The following is a 20,147-nucleotide window of genomic DNA, read 5'->3' as shown; positions in this document are numbered from 1 at the left end:
ACTTGATAGTAATAAAGCCAGAAGTTAAATTGAGGGTAAATAATACATATTTGAATGACGTCATTTTTCTTAGCAAGTAAACGGAACATAATCTTACTTAAACCGCATCTTTATGTTTGAGTCTTTATGTTTGAAATGTCGGCTGTTTACTTACCTTGAAAATATATCCATGCCATAGCTTTTTGGTTTTAACGTCAAATTCGTTGACAAATAGGACTACAAATCGTTATAACGGCATAATAAACAAATAATCAAACAATTAACGGCACAATAACAACAATAAAATAACAATAATAATAATCTGCTATTACCATTTTAAAAAATACCGTTAGTGTGTTATTGTGTTAGGCTGCGAAAGTAAATTAGGAATAGAAAAGACGATCGTAAAACAAGTGCATAAGAAATATCAAAGGCTAAAAGGTTATCTTTCAACTCACAATAATTATACTCGCGGTAGTCTGCAATCCGCGTTGTACTGCAAAACATGTTTAGTGTTACTGTTCGTTTATAGTCGTTTTTCTTATCCCTTAAATGCTTTTAAAGAATAGCTACTATAATAATAATTTGATTTTGATTGATGTGTAAGCCCAAATTGATTAAATACATTCATTCCTACATAGCCTACATATACATGCATTAATTTTATTCCCATCAGTTAGTATAGTCGTTTATAGTAGTTATTATTATCCCTTGATTGCTTTTAAAGAATAGCTATTACAATAATAATAGTATATTTTTAATTTGTGTGTGAGCCCAAATGCATCAAATAGACTACATGCAGACGTAGCATACCTATACATTCATTGTAATCCCACCAGTTGGGCCTAACATAATAGGCCTGAAGCTTGTGACAAAATATCATGCTTTTGTATGACCAAACATTTCAATTCATTCTATTTAGTAGGCTACACACTTCTCTATTACAATTAACTATGCACATCCAGGTCATTTCCGAGGTTGAGAATTGCGTCTGAAAATCAGTAGTCTTATTGATTTTTGGAGAAATAATATGAACACAATAATTAGCTGATAAAAGGTTAGGCCTAATACTAAAGCAGATAATAATAATGCTAATGATAATAATAATAATACCTCCAATGGTCATCTGAGATATTGTATCATATCATATAGTTTTTAAACTCCTTGTGCAATTAGACTGTATGTAGGGAAGACCAAAGGAGCGAGACCGGTTTGGGCTGCGCTGAGATAGAGAGAGCGGTTGAGCGAGAGAGAGTGTGTCTGTCAGTCATAGAGAGATAGTGCGTATTAGACCATACTAGACCATATTAGAGACACATAATTCCCTCAGATTACGCAGATCTACAAAGAATTCGGGGAAAAAAACGATTTTGATAAACTCCCATATCTACTGGGTGAAATACCGCAGTGTGCCATCACAACAGCAATATTTGTGACCTGTTGCCACAAGAAAAGGGCAACTAGTGAAGAACAAACACCATTGTAAATACAAACCATATTTATGTTGATTTATTTTCCTTTTTGTACTTTAACCATTTGCACATCGTCACAACACGGTATATATATATATACATAATATGACATTTGTAATGTCTTTATTCGTTTGGAACTTCCGTGAGAGTAATGTTTACTGTTCATTTTTATTGTTTATTTCACTTATGTATATTATCTACTTCACTTGCTTTGACAATGTTAACGTGTGTTTTCATGCCAATAAAGCGCCTTGAATTGAATAGTGGGAGAGAGAGAGGGACAGTGCGAGAGAGGGCGAGGGAGAGAGAGCGAGAGAGACGTTGATTGACATCTGCAGTGAGTGTCATGCAGTAAAGATGTGTATGGGGAGATCGTTTATATATAGCGGCGCGTCCGGGCACATTGTACTCAGATCATAATAACCACTCTGAAGCGCACTGCGCGGCTAAGGTGAAGGCAACTGCAGTTAGAACGGCTCAGGGATAGAACAAAGCAAGCCTGTTCCGAAAACGGAAAACTAAAATGCATCAATAAATCGCTTGAAGACGACCCAACTCTCAAGTTTGAACTGGTTTCGTTTTGATATTTTGAGTTAATATTTGGGCACAGTGCGAAAGCCAAGCACATCGGGAAATCATGCACTGTCAAGCCGAGTTGAGACTCTCCTCCCCGGTACAGCTGAAAGCAGCCAGGCGTCGCTACAAGACTTTTATGATTGACGAAATTCTTTCCAAGGAAACTTGTGATTACTTTGAGAAACTTTCTCTTTACTCAGTATGCCCTTCACTCATCGTTAGGCCTAAACCTCTGCACTCATGTTCGGGTAAGTGAATATGCTTGAACTCTGTCAAATCAAGGGATGCTGATGAATGCATAATGGTGTTAATGGTTTATATATAATATTTCTATGCATGCAGTGAATGCTAATCATCATTGTATTAAAACTACATCTGATTTTGTTTAGCATGAACAAAGTGAGTTATAGGCATATTCTTCTTATTCTTCTGTAACGCTCAAGCGATCGTCCATCATGTGTCTACTCATATCACGAAATACTTCAGGCTAATGGTTATATTAGGACTATTGACAAAATATCTTACATTCAGTTGTCAGTAGAGACCATAACATGACGCAACACACCTGTGCAGAATCTATTACATGTCAAATAATAGCTTTAGAGAAATTGAGCTGCATTTGCATGACTTTATTTTCGATAAATCTACTCTAATATAAGCAAATACGGAACAGGGACAGGTCCAGAATCACATTAGACGTCACGATTGTCAATTAATGTCTTACAATGCAAGACACGCACTATAGAAATGGACCATGTGTAAAATGAATTCAGACGACTGGTCTGACTTGCACTTTTACTCATGGTGGACCTTTATATTCCTGTTAGGCCTGCTGTCTATATTTATCAAAGGTCTATATGATGGTGAATACTATTGTGATAGCCTGCTATTTACAGAGATTTTGTCATGTAACTTTAACACGTGAAATTATGAAATCAAAAGCACCAAATAAATGCAACATGTACAGTAGATAATGTAGACCCCAATGTTTTAGTAACCTATTTATTAGACTTGATCGTTTTAATTTCCTTTTAAAACAGCAGAAATGAATCAATCCTTTTCCAACCCAACACATTATTTCACAGTTTAACTGTAATTCCATGTTATTTCATTCACAATTAAATCCTAATGCACTGGGACCTATAACATTTATTTAACAATTCCTCAAAATACTGTCTCACAAGCAATCAGCAAATCCCTCCAATCAGTCTAGATTAGTAGTCTAATATATTACTCTGACATTCAGATCATTATCAGCATCAGTCTTTTATGTTCATGTTAAAGATACAGGATGAACCAAGTCCCAGTGTTGTAATCAAGGAGGTTTGTAAAATGAAACCTAGTTCCCCGTTAATTATGTTGACACTGTTAATTTAACATATTCTCTTCTGACAAAAGACACAAACTCAGAACACACAACAACCAATCCTGCACTTAGTTGAACAGCAGGCTTTTGGTTTCTAGAGCCGTAACCACTAGGTCACTTGTCCTCATTCAGAAGGATTAATGTGGGCGCTGTGCTAAACCCAGAGCCTTGCCGAATTACATTTACTGCTGCCACATTGCATTTACTGAAGCATGGGCAATGCCCTCTACCTAACTCTCTTTCCGTGTATATGGGGGTGCAAGATGTGGCCAGAGTTCCACGGTTTGATATTGGTGAGGGCAGGTACATGGTGGTTAAGGCCAAGGTTAGTATGTCATCACTGATGGACATTTGTCCACGTGACACTACAGTTGATTGTGCAAACACCATGAAAGTTTACAGTATGCTGATAAAGTGTGCAAGTCAGCCCCAATGACCTTTATTCATAGAAGTATGTTGCTTTGTGAAGAGAGATTCATTGCAATTGTCATCTCGTAAATTGCAGGACAACTCATAAATTGATGGGTTACGTGCACTTGATCCAACCGTTTCAGTGAGGAAGACTACCTTCATTCTTCATTCAGTATCCCGAAAGGCCAATCAAAACAAATCATTATTGCATGTTCTTCCTTAATCAATACAAGCAGATTTGAAAAAGCACAAAACAAAACATTGGCACAAAGTGTGAAGACACAGATAATGCTTTGTTTACAAATCATCTAGCAGCACTTGATTTCTCTAAATCATCATCAACATCAACTCCCTTTTCTTCCCACTTATCATGGTTTACTAACTGTCTTTTAAACACAATTACTGTTGTTCTGCAGTCAGTCATAAAAGCTTTCACCACTGTGTTATAATTATACAGGGAATTGACAAATTAATTTTCCTAAAAAACATTTGGCATGAAAGACTATCACATTTTTGTCCTTCAATTGCAGCAGCATTTCTAAATCCATTCTTAATGGGTTATCCTGCTGTTATGAGTCAAAACAACATTGACTACTGCTCTCTCCAGTAACTATTATGATAATTGCCTAAACTATGAAAAAATAGCCACTGCAATTTGATGATGACAGTGACAAAGGTATAAATAGCAGGCGATGTGGGGTTTGGGTGTGTGCCAGAGGGCACTGTAAAGGGTTTTGGCAACCCTGTGACGGATGGATAGAGTAACCAGCCCACATCTCACTACCCAGTGCCCACCACTTATTCGTAGCTGAGGAGGTGTGAGACACAGTATAGTCCCGCACTTCAATGGCTTGTAACGCTTAATATAGAAGCTGGCAGGCTTATAGGCCCAGGGCCAGTGAAAGGCCATTGGCCCGATGTGGTCCCCATCAGTGAAAGTGGACTCTATATTTTTATAGTGTGGAGCTTCTGCTCCAGCAGTTACCAGTAGAGGCTGCTATAGGACAGTGGTGCTGGGCAGGCAACAAACCAGGCTGTGAGGCCTGGAGGGCTTTTACCCAAATTAACATCTGTTTGTTTGTTCTTGATGTAATATGGCATCAACTAGTAGGATGCCACTCAACATGTCAACAAAGCGATTACTCCTCTCTTTGATCCGGCAACCCCCTCTGTTCTGTGATGATTTTGTCTGTCACAGATCACGCCTCTCTTCTCCATGCTTTATGTTTCACAACGGTCCATTTTCCCTGTGCCAAGCCAAATGCCCTTACGACAGTGTACACAGTAAAACCAGTTGATGAGCTCAGAGCGCATTCTCTGCTCTCGTTTTGTGCCTTGTAAAACTACAGGAGTGATAGACCTGCTAGACAGACCTGACCTCCAGCAGAACATTACCTTGCTGGGTAGCAGTGAACAGTGTAATGGCGGGTTACAATATTTCAGTTTGAGTCTTATCTCTCAGCAGAACCCAGGGCAAGGCTTTTAGTTGGATTTCTGTAAGGAGGTGAGAGAGATAAAGATCAACTCCGGCGTAATCTCACATCAGAGCGCGATGAAAAACGGCCAAATAGGAGGGTGTGGACCTCGAGGGGCCCAGGTACTGCAGCATTGTCCTACGCCACCGCTGAGGGTTTAGGGAAGAAAGCAGGCAGAGCCAAGGGTTTTCATCCCATTTTAACAGTTAATCCACCACAGACAATAAGGCCTGCTATTAACTATGAGGCTTGCTTGAGGAGTAGGATCATGTCTCTGTTAACACAGTAAGTATTGACCCATGCAACCACCACATGCACGCACGCACGCACGCACGCACACACACACACACACACACACACACACACACACACACACACACACACACACACACACACACACACACACACACACACACACACACACACACACACACACACACACACACACACACACACACACACACACACACACACACACACACACACACACACACACACACACACACACACACAACATTTTTACAGTAGATTGCACTGCAAACACAATGCCGTCGTATTGGTACACAAGTACCATCTCAAAATGAGAAAATAGCATCACAACACTACACATAACATTCTAGAAACCTCAAAACATCTCATGAAACCCAAATTTGAGTTGAAATTGGCACTTAACTGATCTGATCTGTGAGAGTTGAAACAGATTAAAAAGCAGCATACCCTGTTGCCCATCCCATCCCTGCAGTGTTTGACTTGGGCTGGCTTGGCAAGACGGCTGTTGAGTGAAGAAATATATGTCTCATGTAACACTTCTCAACCTGTCACCACATGATGTACCCAAAGCAGTACATGTTGCTGTAGGTTCATTTGGCCTCTGAGTGCCAAGTCTTGAATCATCATCTTGGAATCCAATTAAACAAAGAGAAAAGGTGCAGAAAATAAGGAGTAAAAATCAAACAACCAATGAGCTTGTTGCTGGAGATTTCACTGCAAACAGTAAAATGGTGACTCATTCTACTGAGTAACTGTCATTGTCAAAGCCTTCAAATGATAAACAGTACCAGTCAAAAGTTTTAGAACACCTACTCATTCAAGCATTTTTCTTAATTTTTTACTATTTTCTACATTGTAGAATAATAGTGAAGACATCAAAACTATGAAATAACACATATGGAATCATGTAGTAACCAAAAAAGTGTTAAACAAATCAAAATATAGCCCCCTTTGCCTTGATGACAGCTTTGCACACTCTTAGCATTCTCTCAATAAGCTTCATGAGCTAGTCACCTGGAATGCATTTCATTTTTACAGGTGTGCCTTCTTAAAAGTTAATTAGTGGAATTTCTTTCATTCATAAAGCGTTTGAGCCAATCAGTTGTGTTGTGACAAGGTAGGGGTGGTATACAGAAGACAGCCCTATTTGGTAAAAGACCAAGCCCATATTATGGCAAGAACAGCTCAAACAAGCTAAGAGAAACAACAGTCCATCATTATTTGAAGACATGAAGGTCAGTCGATCTGGAAAATTTCAAGAACTTTGAAAGTTTCTTCAAGTGCAGTCGCAAAAACCATCAAGCACTTTGATGAAACTGGCTCTCATGAGGACCGCCACAGGAAAGGAAGACCCAGAGTTACCTCTGCTGCAGAGGATAAGATCATTAGAGTTAACTGCACCTCAGAAATTTTAGCCCAAATAAATGCTTCATGGGGTTCAAGTAACAGACACATCTCAACATCAACTGTTCAGAGGAGACTGCGTGAATCAGGCCTTCATGGTTGAATTGCTGCAAATTAAACACTACTAACGGACACCAATAATAAGAAGAGACTTGCTTGGGCTAAGAAACACAAATAATGGACATTATACCGGTGGAAATCTGTCCTTTGGTCTAATGAGTCCAAATTTGAGATTTTTGGTTCTAACTGCAGTGTTTTTGTGCGATGCAGAGTAGGTGAACGGATGATCTCCGCATGTGTGGTTTCCACCAAGAAGCATGGAGAAGCTTTGCTGGTGGCATGGTCTGTGATTTATTTAGAATTCAAGACACACTTAACCAGCATGGCTACTACAGCATTCTGCAGCGATACGCCATCTCATCTGGTTTGCTCTTAGTGAGACTATAATTTGTTTTTCAACAGGACAATGGCCCAACCCACCTCCAGGCTGTGTAAGGGCTATTTGACCAAGAAGGAAAGTGATGGAGTGCTGCATCAGATGACCTAGCCTCCACAATCATCCGACCTCAACCCAATTGAGATGGTTTGGGATGAGTTGGACCGCAGAGTGAAGGAAAAGTGGCCAACAGGTGCTCAGCATATGTGGGAACTCCTTCAAGACTGTTGGAAAAGCTTTCCAGTTGAAGCTGGTTAAGAGAATGCCAAGAGTGTGCAAAGCTGTCATCAAGGCAAAGGGTGGCTACTTTGAAGAATCTAAAATATATTTAGATTTGTTTAACACTTGTTTGGTTACTACATGATTCCATATGTGTTGTTACATAGTTTTGATCTCCTCACTATTATTCAACAATGTAGATAAGAGGAAAAATAAAGAAAAACCCTTCATTGAGTGGGTGTGTCCAAACTTTTGACTGGTACTGTATATAAGGTAATTTAAACTCTAAAAATCTAAATTTTTAAAAACTTCAATAACGATTACATTATCGATACCGTATGATAAACAGGCATGTGTGTATCAAATGTTTCCAGCCTATTCTTGATCTATTATTAGGAAGTATTTAGTCTGTAATGACTACCACAAGCACATGTGCCAGTCCGATCATTCCGATTGTGCTTGTCAAGAGTATCAGTGTGCTTTAGCATGGACAGAGTGCACTCTCCCTCCTACACAAATGGTTTATTTGTAGACTTTTGACCGGGCATTGGCGCTTGTCAACAATGTGTCAGATCTGGGCTCAGGAAGCCAGCTCAGTTGTCAGTGGAAAGTCATCATGAGGTCTGATTTTTCCCTTCTGACAAGCATCCAAAAGACACAGCTGTCACAACTCTAAAGACAACCTCAAGCTCTGCATTGACAGGAGATTTCCTGAAGAACGTGAAAGAAATCAAGATGTTTCCGTTCTTGCTTTTCAATCAATCTTCTCATTTAAAATGACAGGAACAATTCATCACTTGGACTTATTATGTTATGATATCTCGGTGTATTTTGTATTATTCCATAATAATACCAATATATTTCCGAAAGATAAATATATGTGTTAAAATGTAACAGAGATAAATATGCCATTTAATAAAAAACAAGTTAGGACATCTGCACAGTTCACCTCAGTTTGTCACAATCTCAACATCAAAGACAGAGGTAATATAGGAGAGAAACAGAAAGAGAGAAAGAGAACGAAAGAGAGAAAGAGAAAAAGAGAGAGAGCGTTGTGGAGGGAAGGAGGCATCATGTCCAGACAGCAGCAGTAGCAGCGATTCTCCGAGGTGAACGATTAGTGATGAGCTCAGTGCCCTGCGATGATGTCTTGCGTGATGTCATGTATATAGGGATGAGCCCGAGGTGCTGTCTGAGAGAATGGGGGATGTAGATATGGTAGGGGCAGGCTGCAGCGAGTAATCCCCCCCCCCCCCCCCCTTGTGCCATGCTCAATTACCTCCCAGACCAACCAACCCCCTGTCACACCAGCTCCCATAACTGCTGAACATTACTGAAAATGTCAGAGAAAGGGGATACAATTTTTAGACCACGGTCTGCCTGGGTGTATCCTCTCAGTTGTGCGTGTAGGGTTTGAATAATATAGCTTGTCTATGTGTTGGTGGAGAGATAAGAGAGGCAGATCCACAACAGGCAGTGAGGAACACACAAGGGGAAAGAGTATTCTGTGTATGTAATGTGACAGCATAATGTCCTCTCTACTCCGTCATTGGATTTTATCTCTCTCTATATCTTCTTCCTCAACACATCCCTCTCTCCTGCCACATAGCAGACAGAGCATTAGTTTCTATGTCAGTCTTAGTTCAGTTGTAAATTATGCCATGGGGATCTGCTGTTTATTTGAAGCCATAAGTTTTTTTCCACCAGATATTATGTTTATGCTAGAGCGCCGTCCTTGGTCTTGGCTCCAGTGGGTGGCCACCCCAGACATTTGTTACTTTTTATTGGTTCTGGCGTCTTGCTGCATCTGTCTGCATAGATAAAGAGATAGAGAGAGGTGGGGGGTGGGCGGAGAGCAAGACGAGAGAGAGAGAGAGAGGAATCATGGGGGAGAGAGTTAAACGGCGAGGGGCATAGTCACTTTGGATTTACAGCCTTGTGTGTGTTTGTGTGTGTGTGAGTGTGTTTGTGTGTGTTCAGGGTGGCAAAGACACATCATTTATCTGGCCAATGATTTTTTTTAATTGGTGGGTTCAGAGTAGCAGAGTAAAACACACAGTGCGTCATTAAGATCTAAACCTTCTACATCAAAGAGGTCAAAACACTTTTCGTAAAAAAAGAACAATTAAAAAGAACCCAGTCTAAATGATTATTACAGGTCTATAAAAACTACTATCCGTGGTGATGCATACAGTACCAAATAAAACCACTACTAAAAATAAGAATTTTAAAGTACAATTGTATTTATTGCTCTGCATTTTACCCTGCCTCTGACCTATCTCTCTTTTTGCTTTTTTAGGGTCCTCCTCACTGCGGGCCTACCCCCTCCTCTCAGTCATCACGCGGCAGCTCCCTCACCTTTCCCAGCCCTCCTCCCCCGGCCGGGTTCCCAACCTGACCCTGCTCTCCCCCCAGCACCACTCCCGGGTCTCCGAGCCCTCCCACAGCGAGACACCTGTCAGCATCAGCAGCGAGTCAGACACGGAGCATAGTACCCCCCGGCTGAAGAAGCCTAGACGCAGCCGCACCATCTTCACTGAGCTGCAGCTCATGGGCCTGGAGAAGAAGTTCCAGAAACAGAAATACCTCTCCACCCCTGATAGGTCAGTATCGTATTGTATCTCGCCACTGATAGGCCAAAATGAAAGCAGAGTCTGATTGGTTACTTGAAAGAAGCTACCTCCTGATAGATCAGTATTATACTACCTCTCAAATTGTCACGTTCCTGACCTATTTCTGTTAGTTTGTTTTATGTGTTAGTTGGTCAGGACGTGAGTTTGGGTGGGCATTCTATGTTTTCTGTTTCTATGTTGGTTTAGGGTTGCCTGGTATGGCTCTCAATTAGAGGCAGGTGTTTGGCGTTTCCTCTAATTGAGAGTCATATTTAGGTAGGTTGTTTCACAGTGTTCGTTGTGGGTGGTTGTCTCCTGTGTCAGTGTTTGTCGCACCATACGGGACTGTCTCGGTTTTTGTAGTCTGTTCCTGTTCGTGAGTTCTTCGTGTTTATTGTAAGTTCCATGTCCAGGTCTGTCTACTCCGTTTTGTTATTTTGTTAATTATTCAAGTGTATTTCGTTTTCGTGTTTTTTCCGTCTTTACTTTAATAAATCATTATGTCTTCACAATCCGCTGCATTTTGGTTCAATCCCTGCTCCTCCTCTTCGGATGAAGAGGAGGAGGAAAACCGTTACAGAACCACCCACCGATCCAGAACCAAGCGGCGTGAATTCGAGCAGTGGCCTGCTACACAGGAATCATGGACTTGGGAGGAAGTATTGGAGGGAAAAGGACACTGGGCGCACATTGGGGAATATCGCCGCGCTCGTGAGGAGATGGAGGCAGCGAGAGCCCAACAGCGGTGGTATGAGGAGGCAGCAAGGAGACGTGGATGGAAGCCGGAGAATCAAGCTCGAGACCGGATTTATGAAGGTACGCAGCCCGTGAAGAAACCCCAAAAATTTCTTGGGGGGGGGTTAAGAGGTAGTGGGCCAAGGGCAGGTAGGAGACCTGCGCCCACTTCCCAGGCTAACCGTGGAGAGCGGGAGTACGGGCAGACACCGTGTTACGCAGTAGAGCGCACGGTGTCTCCTGTACGTGTGCATAGCCCGGTGCGGGTTATTCCACCTCCCCGCACTGGTAGGGCTAGATTGGGCATTGAGCCAGGTGTCATGAGGCCGGCTCAACGCGTCTGGTCTCCAGTGCGTCTCCTCGGGCCGGCATACATGGCACCTGCCTTACGCATGGTTTCCCCGGTTCGCCTACATAGCCCGGTGCGGGTTATTCCACCTCCCCGCACTGGTCGGGCGACCGGGAGCATTCAACCAGGTAAGGTTGGGCAGGCTCAATGCTCAAGAGAGCCAGTACGCCTGCACGGTCCGGTATTTCCGGCGCTACCTCCCCGCCCCAGCCCAGTACCACCAGTGCCTACACTACGCACCAGGTTTCCAGTGCGTCTCCAGAGCCCTGTTCCTCCTCCACGCACTTTTCCTATGGTGCGTGTATCCAGTTCGGTGCCTCCAGTTCCGACAACACGCACTAAGCCTCCTGTGCGTCTCCAGAGCCCTGTACGCACTGTTCCTTCTCCCCGTACTCGTCCTGAGGTGCGTGCACTCAGCCCGGTGCCACCAGTGCCGGTACCACGCACCAGGCCTATAGTGCGCTTTGAGAGGTCAGTGTGCCCTGTCCCTGCTCCCCGCACTAGGCTTGAAGTGCGTGTCTCCAGTCCGGTGCCTCCAGTTCCGGCACCACGTACCAGGCCTACAGTGCGTCTCAGCCGGCCAGAGTCTGCCGTCTGCCCAACGGCGCCTGAACTGTCCGTCTGCCAAGCGCCGCATGAACTGCCCGTCTGTATTGAGCCTTCAAAGCCGCCCGTCTGCCATGAGCCTGCAAAGCCGCCCGTCTGCCATGAGCCTACAGAGCCTTCCGCCAGACAGGAGCCGCTAGAGCCTTCCGCCAGACAGGAGCAGCCTGAGCCTTCCGCTAGACAGGATCAGTCTGAGCCATCCGTCTCCGCAGCGCCATCTGAGCCATCCGTCTCCTCAGCGCCATCTGAGCCATCCGTCTCCTCAGCGCCGTCTGAGCCATCCGTCTCCCCAGCGCCGTCTGAGCCATCCGTCTCCCCAGCGCCGTCTGAGCCATCCGTCTCCCCAGCGCCGTCTGAGCCATCCGTCTCCCCAGCGCCGTCTGAGCCATCCGTCTCCCCAGCGCCGTCTGAGCCATCCGTCTCCCCAGCGCCGTCTGAGCCATCCGTCTGTCCCGAGCCGTTAGAGCCGCCCGTCTGTCCCGAGCCGTTAGAGCCGCCCGTCTGTCCCGAGCCGTTAGAGCCGCCCGTCAGTCAGGAGCCGCTAGAGCCATTCGTCAGTCAGGATCTGCCAGAGCCGCCAACCAGACAGGATCTGCCAGAGCCGCCAACCAGACAGGATCTGCCAGAGCCGCCAACCAGACAGGATCTGCCAGAGCCGCCAACCAGACAGGATCTGCCAGAGCCGCCAACCAGACAGGATCTGCCAGAGCCGCCAACCAGACAGGATCTGCCAGAGCCGCCAACCAGACAGGATCTGCCAGAGCCGCCAACCAGACAGGATCTGCCAGAGCCGCCAACCAGACAGGATCTGCCAGAGCTGCCAACCAGCCATGAGCGTCCAGAGCCGCCAGCCAGCCATGAGCGTCCAGAGCCGTCAGCCAGCCATGAGCGTCCAGAGCCGTCAGCCAGCCATGAGCGTCCAGAGCCGTCAGCCAGCCATGAGCGTCCAGAGCCGTCAGCCAGCCATGAGCGTCCAGAGCCGTCAGCCAGCCATGAGCGTCCAGAGCCGTCAGCCAGCCATGAGCGTCCAGAGCCGTCAGCCAGCCATGAGCGGCCAGAGCCGTCAGCCAGCCATGAGCGTCCAGAGCCGTCAGCCAGCCATGAGCGTCCAGAGCCGTCAGCCAGTCATGAGCTGCCCCTCAGCCCAGAGCGGCCATTAATCCAGAACTGCCCCTCAGTCCAGAGCTGTCTCTCTGTCCGGAGCTGCCCTTCAGTCCGGAGTTGCCCCTCTATCCTGAGCTACCTCTCTATCCTGACCTACCTCTCTGTCCTTAGCTATATCTCTGTCCTGAGCTACCTTATCCCGGTGCTGCCCCTTGTCCCGGTGCTGCCCCTTGTCCCGGTGCTGCCCCTTATCTTAAGGTTACTTTTTCAATTTAGGGGGTGTAATATGAGGGTGGTCATTCGTAGGGGGAGACGAAAGCTGGGATTGACTATGGTGGGGTGGGGACCTCGCCCTCAGCCTGAGCCACCACCGTGGTCAGATGCCCACCCAGACCCTCCCCTAAACTTTGTGCTGGTGCGCCCGGAGTTCGCACCTTAAGGGGGGGGTTATGTCACGTTCCTGACCTATTTCTGTTAGTTTGTTTTATGTGTTAGTTGGTCAGGACGTGAGTTTGGGTGGGCATTCTATGTTTTCTGTTTCTATGTTGGTTTAGGGTTGCCTGGTATGGCTCTCAATTAGAGGCAGGTGTTTGGCGTTTCCTCTAATTGAGAGTCATATTTAGGTAGGTTGTTTCACAGTGTTCGTTGTGGGTGGTTGTCTCCTGTGTCAGTGTTTGTCGCACCATACGGGACTGTCTCGGTTTTTGTAGTCTGTTCCTGTTCGTGAGTTCTTCGTGTTTATTGTAAGTTCCATGTCCAGGTCTGTCTACTCCGTTTTGTTATTTTGTTAATTATTCAAGTGTATTTCGTTTTCGTGTTTTTTCCGTCTTTACTTTAATAAATCATTATGTCTTCACAATCCGCTGCATTTTGGTTCAATCCCTGCTCCTCCTCTTCGGATGAAGAGGAGGAGGAAAACCGTTACACAAATGTCATACCGTATTTCATTCGGTGACACTCAAGCTGGTGAAAATGAGAAATTCTGTGAAAGCAACCAAACTTCATAAAACATAAAACAAATGCAATAGCTGACTAGAGGTTCAGCATCAACATCATAACATTTTGATGTATGTCCTGGGTAATGTGACATGTAATGTTAAGTTCTCTAATCCAGGCATTACCTCAGCATTCTAGTTGAGACAAGAGTAACGTTTTAACCATAAGCTCTTGAATAGCAAAAAGCCTCAACAAAGAAACACTGCTCCATTCAAGAAAATCGGGACATCTGCCAACACAAGCAAACAGAAATATACTCCATTGATTGACTGCCAATCGTGTAAGGTGCAGGTGTATATAAAATGCATTTAGCTTTATACACTGTATTTAGATGAGGTAATATTCATGTTAATATCCATGTCGTAGGTTCCAGTCCCTGGGTCATTTTCGAGACCTGACATACGACCATAACACATTTTCCATTTTATTTTAAACACCACTTTCATATTTGGCCTACCGGACGTATTTCCATTATAACCCAATTTAATATTGAGCCATAAACCTCAGATTTTCCTTCGGTCGAGCAACAAGAACACCAGACAGCTAACGTTAGCAAACCTCAGCAACACATGGTTACAACAGCTTGTTCAGAGCGAGAAGATAAATCATTATTTTACTAAAACTCAACAGCCACGAAATGCTTTGAAAATGGTCAGTTATTTTTTATATTGTTGTAGATTTGTACTAAAAAGGCACCACTGTATTTACTGTACTATTTTAAAACCTGCCTGTTCCTTCTTGGCCCTGAAGAATCTGAAAAATAATTGGGAGAGCATGTTTGTTATCAACCCTGTCTATAGATGGGTTGGCGATTTATGAGGCAAAACAGGCGGGGTTGGCTTAGATTGTTGACAACATGTAAATGATCTTTGGTCTCCAATGTTTATTGAAAACATAAAGACGTTTGTAGGATGAGCACTTGTTGTCTCTAAAACACATCGTAACAGTTGTTGATTAGCTAGCTAGCCATATTAGCATAGACGTGACATCAGTAAAATTACGTCAAAACAAGACATGGTATCAAGAACAAGCTGAAACGAGCCAACTACGATTCCCCAAATGGCAGATTCTTGTTATTTTTGCTAGCTATCTGGCCATCCAGAATCACAACAACACACGGCGTTCTGCCATGTTGAAATGTGCGCATTATTTTTGTGACGTTATCAACTAACCTGTTTATACACATCTCATCCTGGGGAAAACTCCCACAATGCATCTCTTCTTCAATGCAAATCACACTTCTCTGTTCTAGCCAATGAGCCACACCACACCTCCCCTGTGAACTCCCAGGCAGGCTGAGGTAGACTACAACAGCCCAGCGGTGATCCAAGCGACCCCCCCTGTCCTCACTGAAAAATCTGTATAATGCCAATAATCAAATTCCCACTGGCTGTGATGAACTAATTAAACCCACAGCTGGATGGAAAACATAAACAGAGAAAATCCCCTTTCAAAGCCCACATCACAAGTGTGGCGTGCTCCCCAGTTCACTTTGTTATGATCCAAAGATAACTCCTTGTCTGCTTTTTTTTCTTGAGCTATTACTTGGCTTGGAGACACTGTGGTCTTTGACTGAGACAATGCTCTGAGGAAAACAGCATATAAAAAGCCCCTAACACCACACCACAGACTGTAATGATTTAAATCATTAGGCAATAATGATTTTATTTAATTGAGATTAGTATAATCATCATCATCATCATTATCATTATGCATTAAGCTGCAACTAAAATCCCTGCTGATACAGGTTAGAGACTTGAACAGTAAACAGAGGACTTCTAAGTGCCTCCAGCAGAGTCATTCTACAGTACTGTATGGCAGTCTGTTGCTGTAAGTGTGTGGTTTCCCTCCATAGAAGACTAATGACCATAAATAACTGGGGTGCTTTCCCCTCCTGAAATTACTTTCCTTGCCTCTAGTCCCTCCACTGGGCGGTTTGCCTGTATTTTTGGTGTAGAGTGTTTTTTTTTTAAAGTATGCACACACACTTTTCTTCTGCACTCAATCATTGAGGCCGTGCGGCTGTCTATACTGTCTACAGTTGTATGGACTGAAGTTCCCTCTATGTAATACTTTCAAATCAGGTCAGATAGAGATGGTGAGGGCGGGAAAGAAGGGAGGATGAGAAGATAGAAAGAGGAGACAAGATCAGAGGGCAAGCTGATTCATTAGTAATCTCTCTCTCTCTCTCTCTCTCTCTCTCTCTCTCTCTCTCTCTCTCTCTCTCTCTCTCTCTCTCTCTCTCTCTCTCTCTCTCTCTCTCTCTCTCTCTCTCTCTCTCTCTCTCTCTCTCTCTCTCTCTCTCTCTCTCTCTCTCTCTCTCTCTCTCTCTCTCTCTCTCTCTCTCTCTCTCTCTCTCTCTCTCTCTCTCTCTCTCTCTCTCTCTCTCTCTCTCTCTCTCTCTCTCTCTCTCTCTCTCTCTCTCTCTCTCTCTCAAATGAAAGCCAGTTCCACGCATTTGAGTGTGAAGGACTTAGAATTGAGATGTGGCGGAAATCTAATTTCAAAAACCAGATAAAGCCCCCTCCCTCTGTAGGCTGATCCGTCTTTCACTGACCTCCTTCCTGGGATATCATGTTGCACGCCAACCAATATCCTTATTAGTCATGGAACAGAACATGTGGTGTAAGTGTCCAGGATTCCATACCCCTCTGAACATCCAGATACAGATGCTTTGATTGGATAACTGAACTCCCTTACAGTTGTTGAATAGCTAGCTAGCCATATTAGCATAGACGTGACATCAGTAAAAACACGTCAAAACAAGACATGGTCTCAAGAACAAGCTGAACAAACCCTCAATAAGGGTTCTCCTATATGCTGCAGGTGTAAAGTCTCTCTCTGGGCCATAAGAGGGTGTATCAAAGATACTACACTACTTTGATGCACCATGCCAGAATGTGGTTATAAAGTCATGGTTAGGATGCAAGCTAGTCTCCAAAGGGAACGTCATCTAGATGATACAATGTATATGGCTGATGATGGCATGCATTTCAGGGCAGGATATTCAACATGTGATTGGAAAGCTAAAGTAACTCATTCATTTTAGTTTGATTACTCCAGCTACATCCTCTCTGTGTAAATCAGTTGTCTATCTCCTGCTGCTTTTCATCTTATAAAGAATTAATTCAAGTTCAAAAACATGTACACTGAGTTGCTCTGTGTACTGTGTGTCTTTGTTTCCCTGCAGACTAGACCTGGCCCAGTCCCTAGGCCTCACACAACTTCAGGTGAAGACCTGGTACCAGAACAGAAGGATGAAGTGGAAGAAAATGGTGAGAGCGTCACACACCCATAACAACAATGACCCTGGGTCAGTGTAGAGAGAAGGAGTGGTAGGGATGGAAATGTCTGGGTTTGAGGGATGATGAGGGACTGGGACACCAAAGTCTAGTCTAGTCAGGTCAGCAGCTCAGAGAACAAAAGTCTCAAATCGTTAACTCCCCAGATTAATGACCCTATGTGGGGCAGCTCAGAGCCATACATCTTCACTTAATTACTATAATAACCATGGTCGCCTTTGACCGCAGCCAGCATTTATCACAACCCCACTGAGCCATGTGTCTGTGTTTGTGTGGGATATGTTGCTCCAGGTGCTGAAGGGAGGACAGGAGGCCCCCACCAAGCCCAAGGGCAGGCCCAAGAAGAACTCCATCCCCACCACCGAGGAGATAGAGGCAGAGGAAAGGCTGGCCAGGCTGGCTGAGGATGAGAGGATGAGGATCGCAGCCGGAGAGGCCTTGGCCCACGGAAAAGCTCCCCAATCGGAACCCCAGAACCTCAGCACGGTCACCGGGGCAACAGAGACCCACAATCCCACGGCGGTGAGCGAGGGTCGAGTTCAGCGAGAGCAGCCACTCCCAATGCAGTCAGAGACACACGCCACCAGCTAAATAAGACAATTATTAATGTATGAATGAAACAGCTAAAGACTGGTGCTGACTGGAAAACAGAAACACTTACTGTAGTGGCTCAGGATCGCTGAAAAAAAGCCTGTCTGGTGTAGATTATTCAGTCGTGTTTGAGGTTTGACTGTACTGGATGACATTCATAGGTACGGTAGATCATTTGGGTTTTGCCATATCACTTTTGGCGTATACTGGAATAAAACGAGTTTACATATAGTGTCAGGCATATACATAGAAATGAAAAATCCAGAATTGTACAGTGCATTTTGTCCCTGTGTCAACAGTGTCACCTCCCCAGCATCAAACCTGCTTGTTCTACTGCAAGAGGACTCCTTTAGTCACATGCTATACAGTTTGCCTGAGTATTGTAGTTATAACATAACATAAAATGACCACACTGGTCATGGTGCCTTTTTCTCTCAGAGGATATCACAAGTTTAACAGTCTAGAAACACCAAGGTTTATTAATAATAAATTAAGTGTTATTTTACAGTGTTTGACTTTTGCCTATTAAAAATAATACATAATTACTATATGCTCTGGATTACAGTTAACACTGCCGTTGTACCTGTTCTGTACAGCTTTGAACGAAATTGTATTTCTGTCCCAGAGCCACAGCATCGTCTCGTTTAATTGGTCAATGAACTTATGTTGTGTTCCTTTTGCATTTGATGTTTCCAAAACAATATATTTCAATTTGTATCTATAAAGACATGCACTGTAACATACTCTAGCAATATTCTGGAAAGAAAAATATATGTTAGTTAATGATATACAGTATATGTAAATTATTATATTTTAATTTGGAGAAAAATAAGGTGTATCGAATCCTTTACCTTTCTCTTTTGACTCTGGGGCAGAGTGATTTTACTGCCACGAGGGAAGCCTCTTAAACTGTCAGAGACTGTAGAATTGAGTAAATCACAGCCTGTGCCAAAGAAACGAGGAAACTGCCAAACATTTAAAATCTTTTAGAGAGGTTCTCAGCCCGCAGGCCTTTGCATCAAAGGAGCACTCCTCCAAATCTGCCTTACAGACTCCCCACATAAAACTGTCTTCAGCTGCTTGTCAACACTTTTATTTTCCGCTTTGACCTCCTGTTGTTTCCTTCCAAAGATGTCTATTTGTAAAGAGTTCCTTTTTTAAAACAAAAATTCTATTTTTAGTTTGATATAAACTAGTACAGTATTTTTCTGATGTAAATAATGCTTGTTGGTAAGCTACTGAATAGTTATTTTGGCATGGACAACAAAATGCTGATTGTTCTGTATGTTGTTATTTTTACCATGTGTTTTGTGCTTTTAAATACACTTAATAAAATGGCAATCATTTCCATATGAATGATGAAAGTCCACCATTATTATTATTAGCATATGAATTACTATTTAGAAAAAATTAAATAGCAGACCACAAGCATGGACTCCAAGGTTAGTTGATTTTCAAGAAACCACAGTTGTATTTTAACACTATTTGAACCAGAATTAATTAAGTGTACTCCTAGGCTTATTTAATCTTCATCCATAAAAATATCTTTATGCTCTCACTATGCTACAAGGAATCTTTGGTTTGATCTGATATGCAATGCAACTACATAAACATGAAACCCTCTGCCGACATGCAGCAAGAGGTTCGAGCTGAGTTGACCCAAAAAGCTTGTCATAGATATGACAGATCCCCTGCATACGCTAGAAGGCGAGGCCGCGAGGCAATGCATATGAAAGACAACTGTGCCTCACGTCACATAGAAAAATACATACATCCATTGACATCACTGTAGCTAATGAAACGGTTGCGTAAATCACTAATTTGTGCAAATCAAGTAAATTGTTAAACATACACAACATCATATCATGTGTTTGAAATTTACATTTTTATTTATTAAAAACTATTTCAATACTGCAATATTGCAGTAAAATTAAATAATTCACAGTGTCACTGTGCACGTAATACTTTATTGAAGAGTTGACCATAAATCAGGCTTAGAGAGCAAAGCCTTTTATGCACTCTGTTTTGTGATTTTATCATCTTGATCTTTTCTGCAAACACGTTGGCCTTTAGTACACTGAGACACTGCTCTTTGACCCAGGCCAGGCAAGCTAGTTATGCTGTAAAGTGTATTTTTAGTGCACGATACCAGACATGGATGATTTGTAAAACAAACAGTGCAGGTTAGCACTGAGTGAGATGCAATGTGCTCTAACGCCATGGGTAAACACTTTGAGGATGCTT

General features: G+C 43.4%; 1 protein-coding gene across 1 annotated transcript; it reads left to right on the top strand.

Annotated features, from left to right (window-relative positions):
* Positions 1–1,856: 1,856 nt before the first annotated feature.
* On the top strand, positions 1,857–19,259 carry LOC139549307 (homeobox protein BarH-like 2). The gene is made up of 4 exons (XM_071359622.1): positions 1,857–2,275; positions 9,908–10,211; positions 17,201–17,285; positions 17,604–19,259. Exons 1-4 carry the CDS (start codon positions 2,089–2,091, stop codon positions 17,901–17,903), a joined length of 876 nt encoding a protein of 291 aa, XP_071215723.1. The 5' UTR covers positions 1,857–2,088; the 3' UTR covers positions 17,904–19,259.
* Positions 19,260–20,147: the final 888 nt, after the last annotated feature.

This window comes from Salvelinus alpinus, chromosome 22 (genome assembly GCF_045679555.1).
Source record: "Salvelinus alpinus chromosome 22, SLU_Salpinus.1, whole genome shotgun sequence".
NCBI classification, from domain to species: Eukaryota; Metazoa; Chordata; class Actinopteri; order Salmoniformes; family Salmonidae; genus Salvelinus; species Salvelinus alpinus.
This window is presented reverse-complemented; position numbering and strand designations above follow the sequence as displayed.

Coding starts and splice junctions, on each gene's coding strand:
- LOC139549307 (XM_071359622.1), top strand. CDS start 2,089: ATGCACTGTCAAGCCGAGTTGAGACTCTCCTCCCCGGTACAGCTGAAA. Junction 2,276..9,907: donor ACCTCTGCACTCATGTTCGG/GTAAGTGAATAT, acceptor TTGCTTTTTTAG/GGTCCTCCTCACTGCGGGCC. Junction 17,286..17,603: donor GGATGAAGTGGAAGAAAATG/GTGAGAGCGTCA, acceptor ATGTTGCTCCAG/GTGCTGAAGGGAGGACAGGA.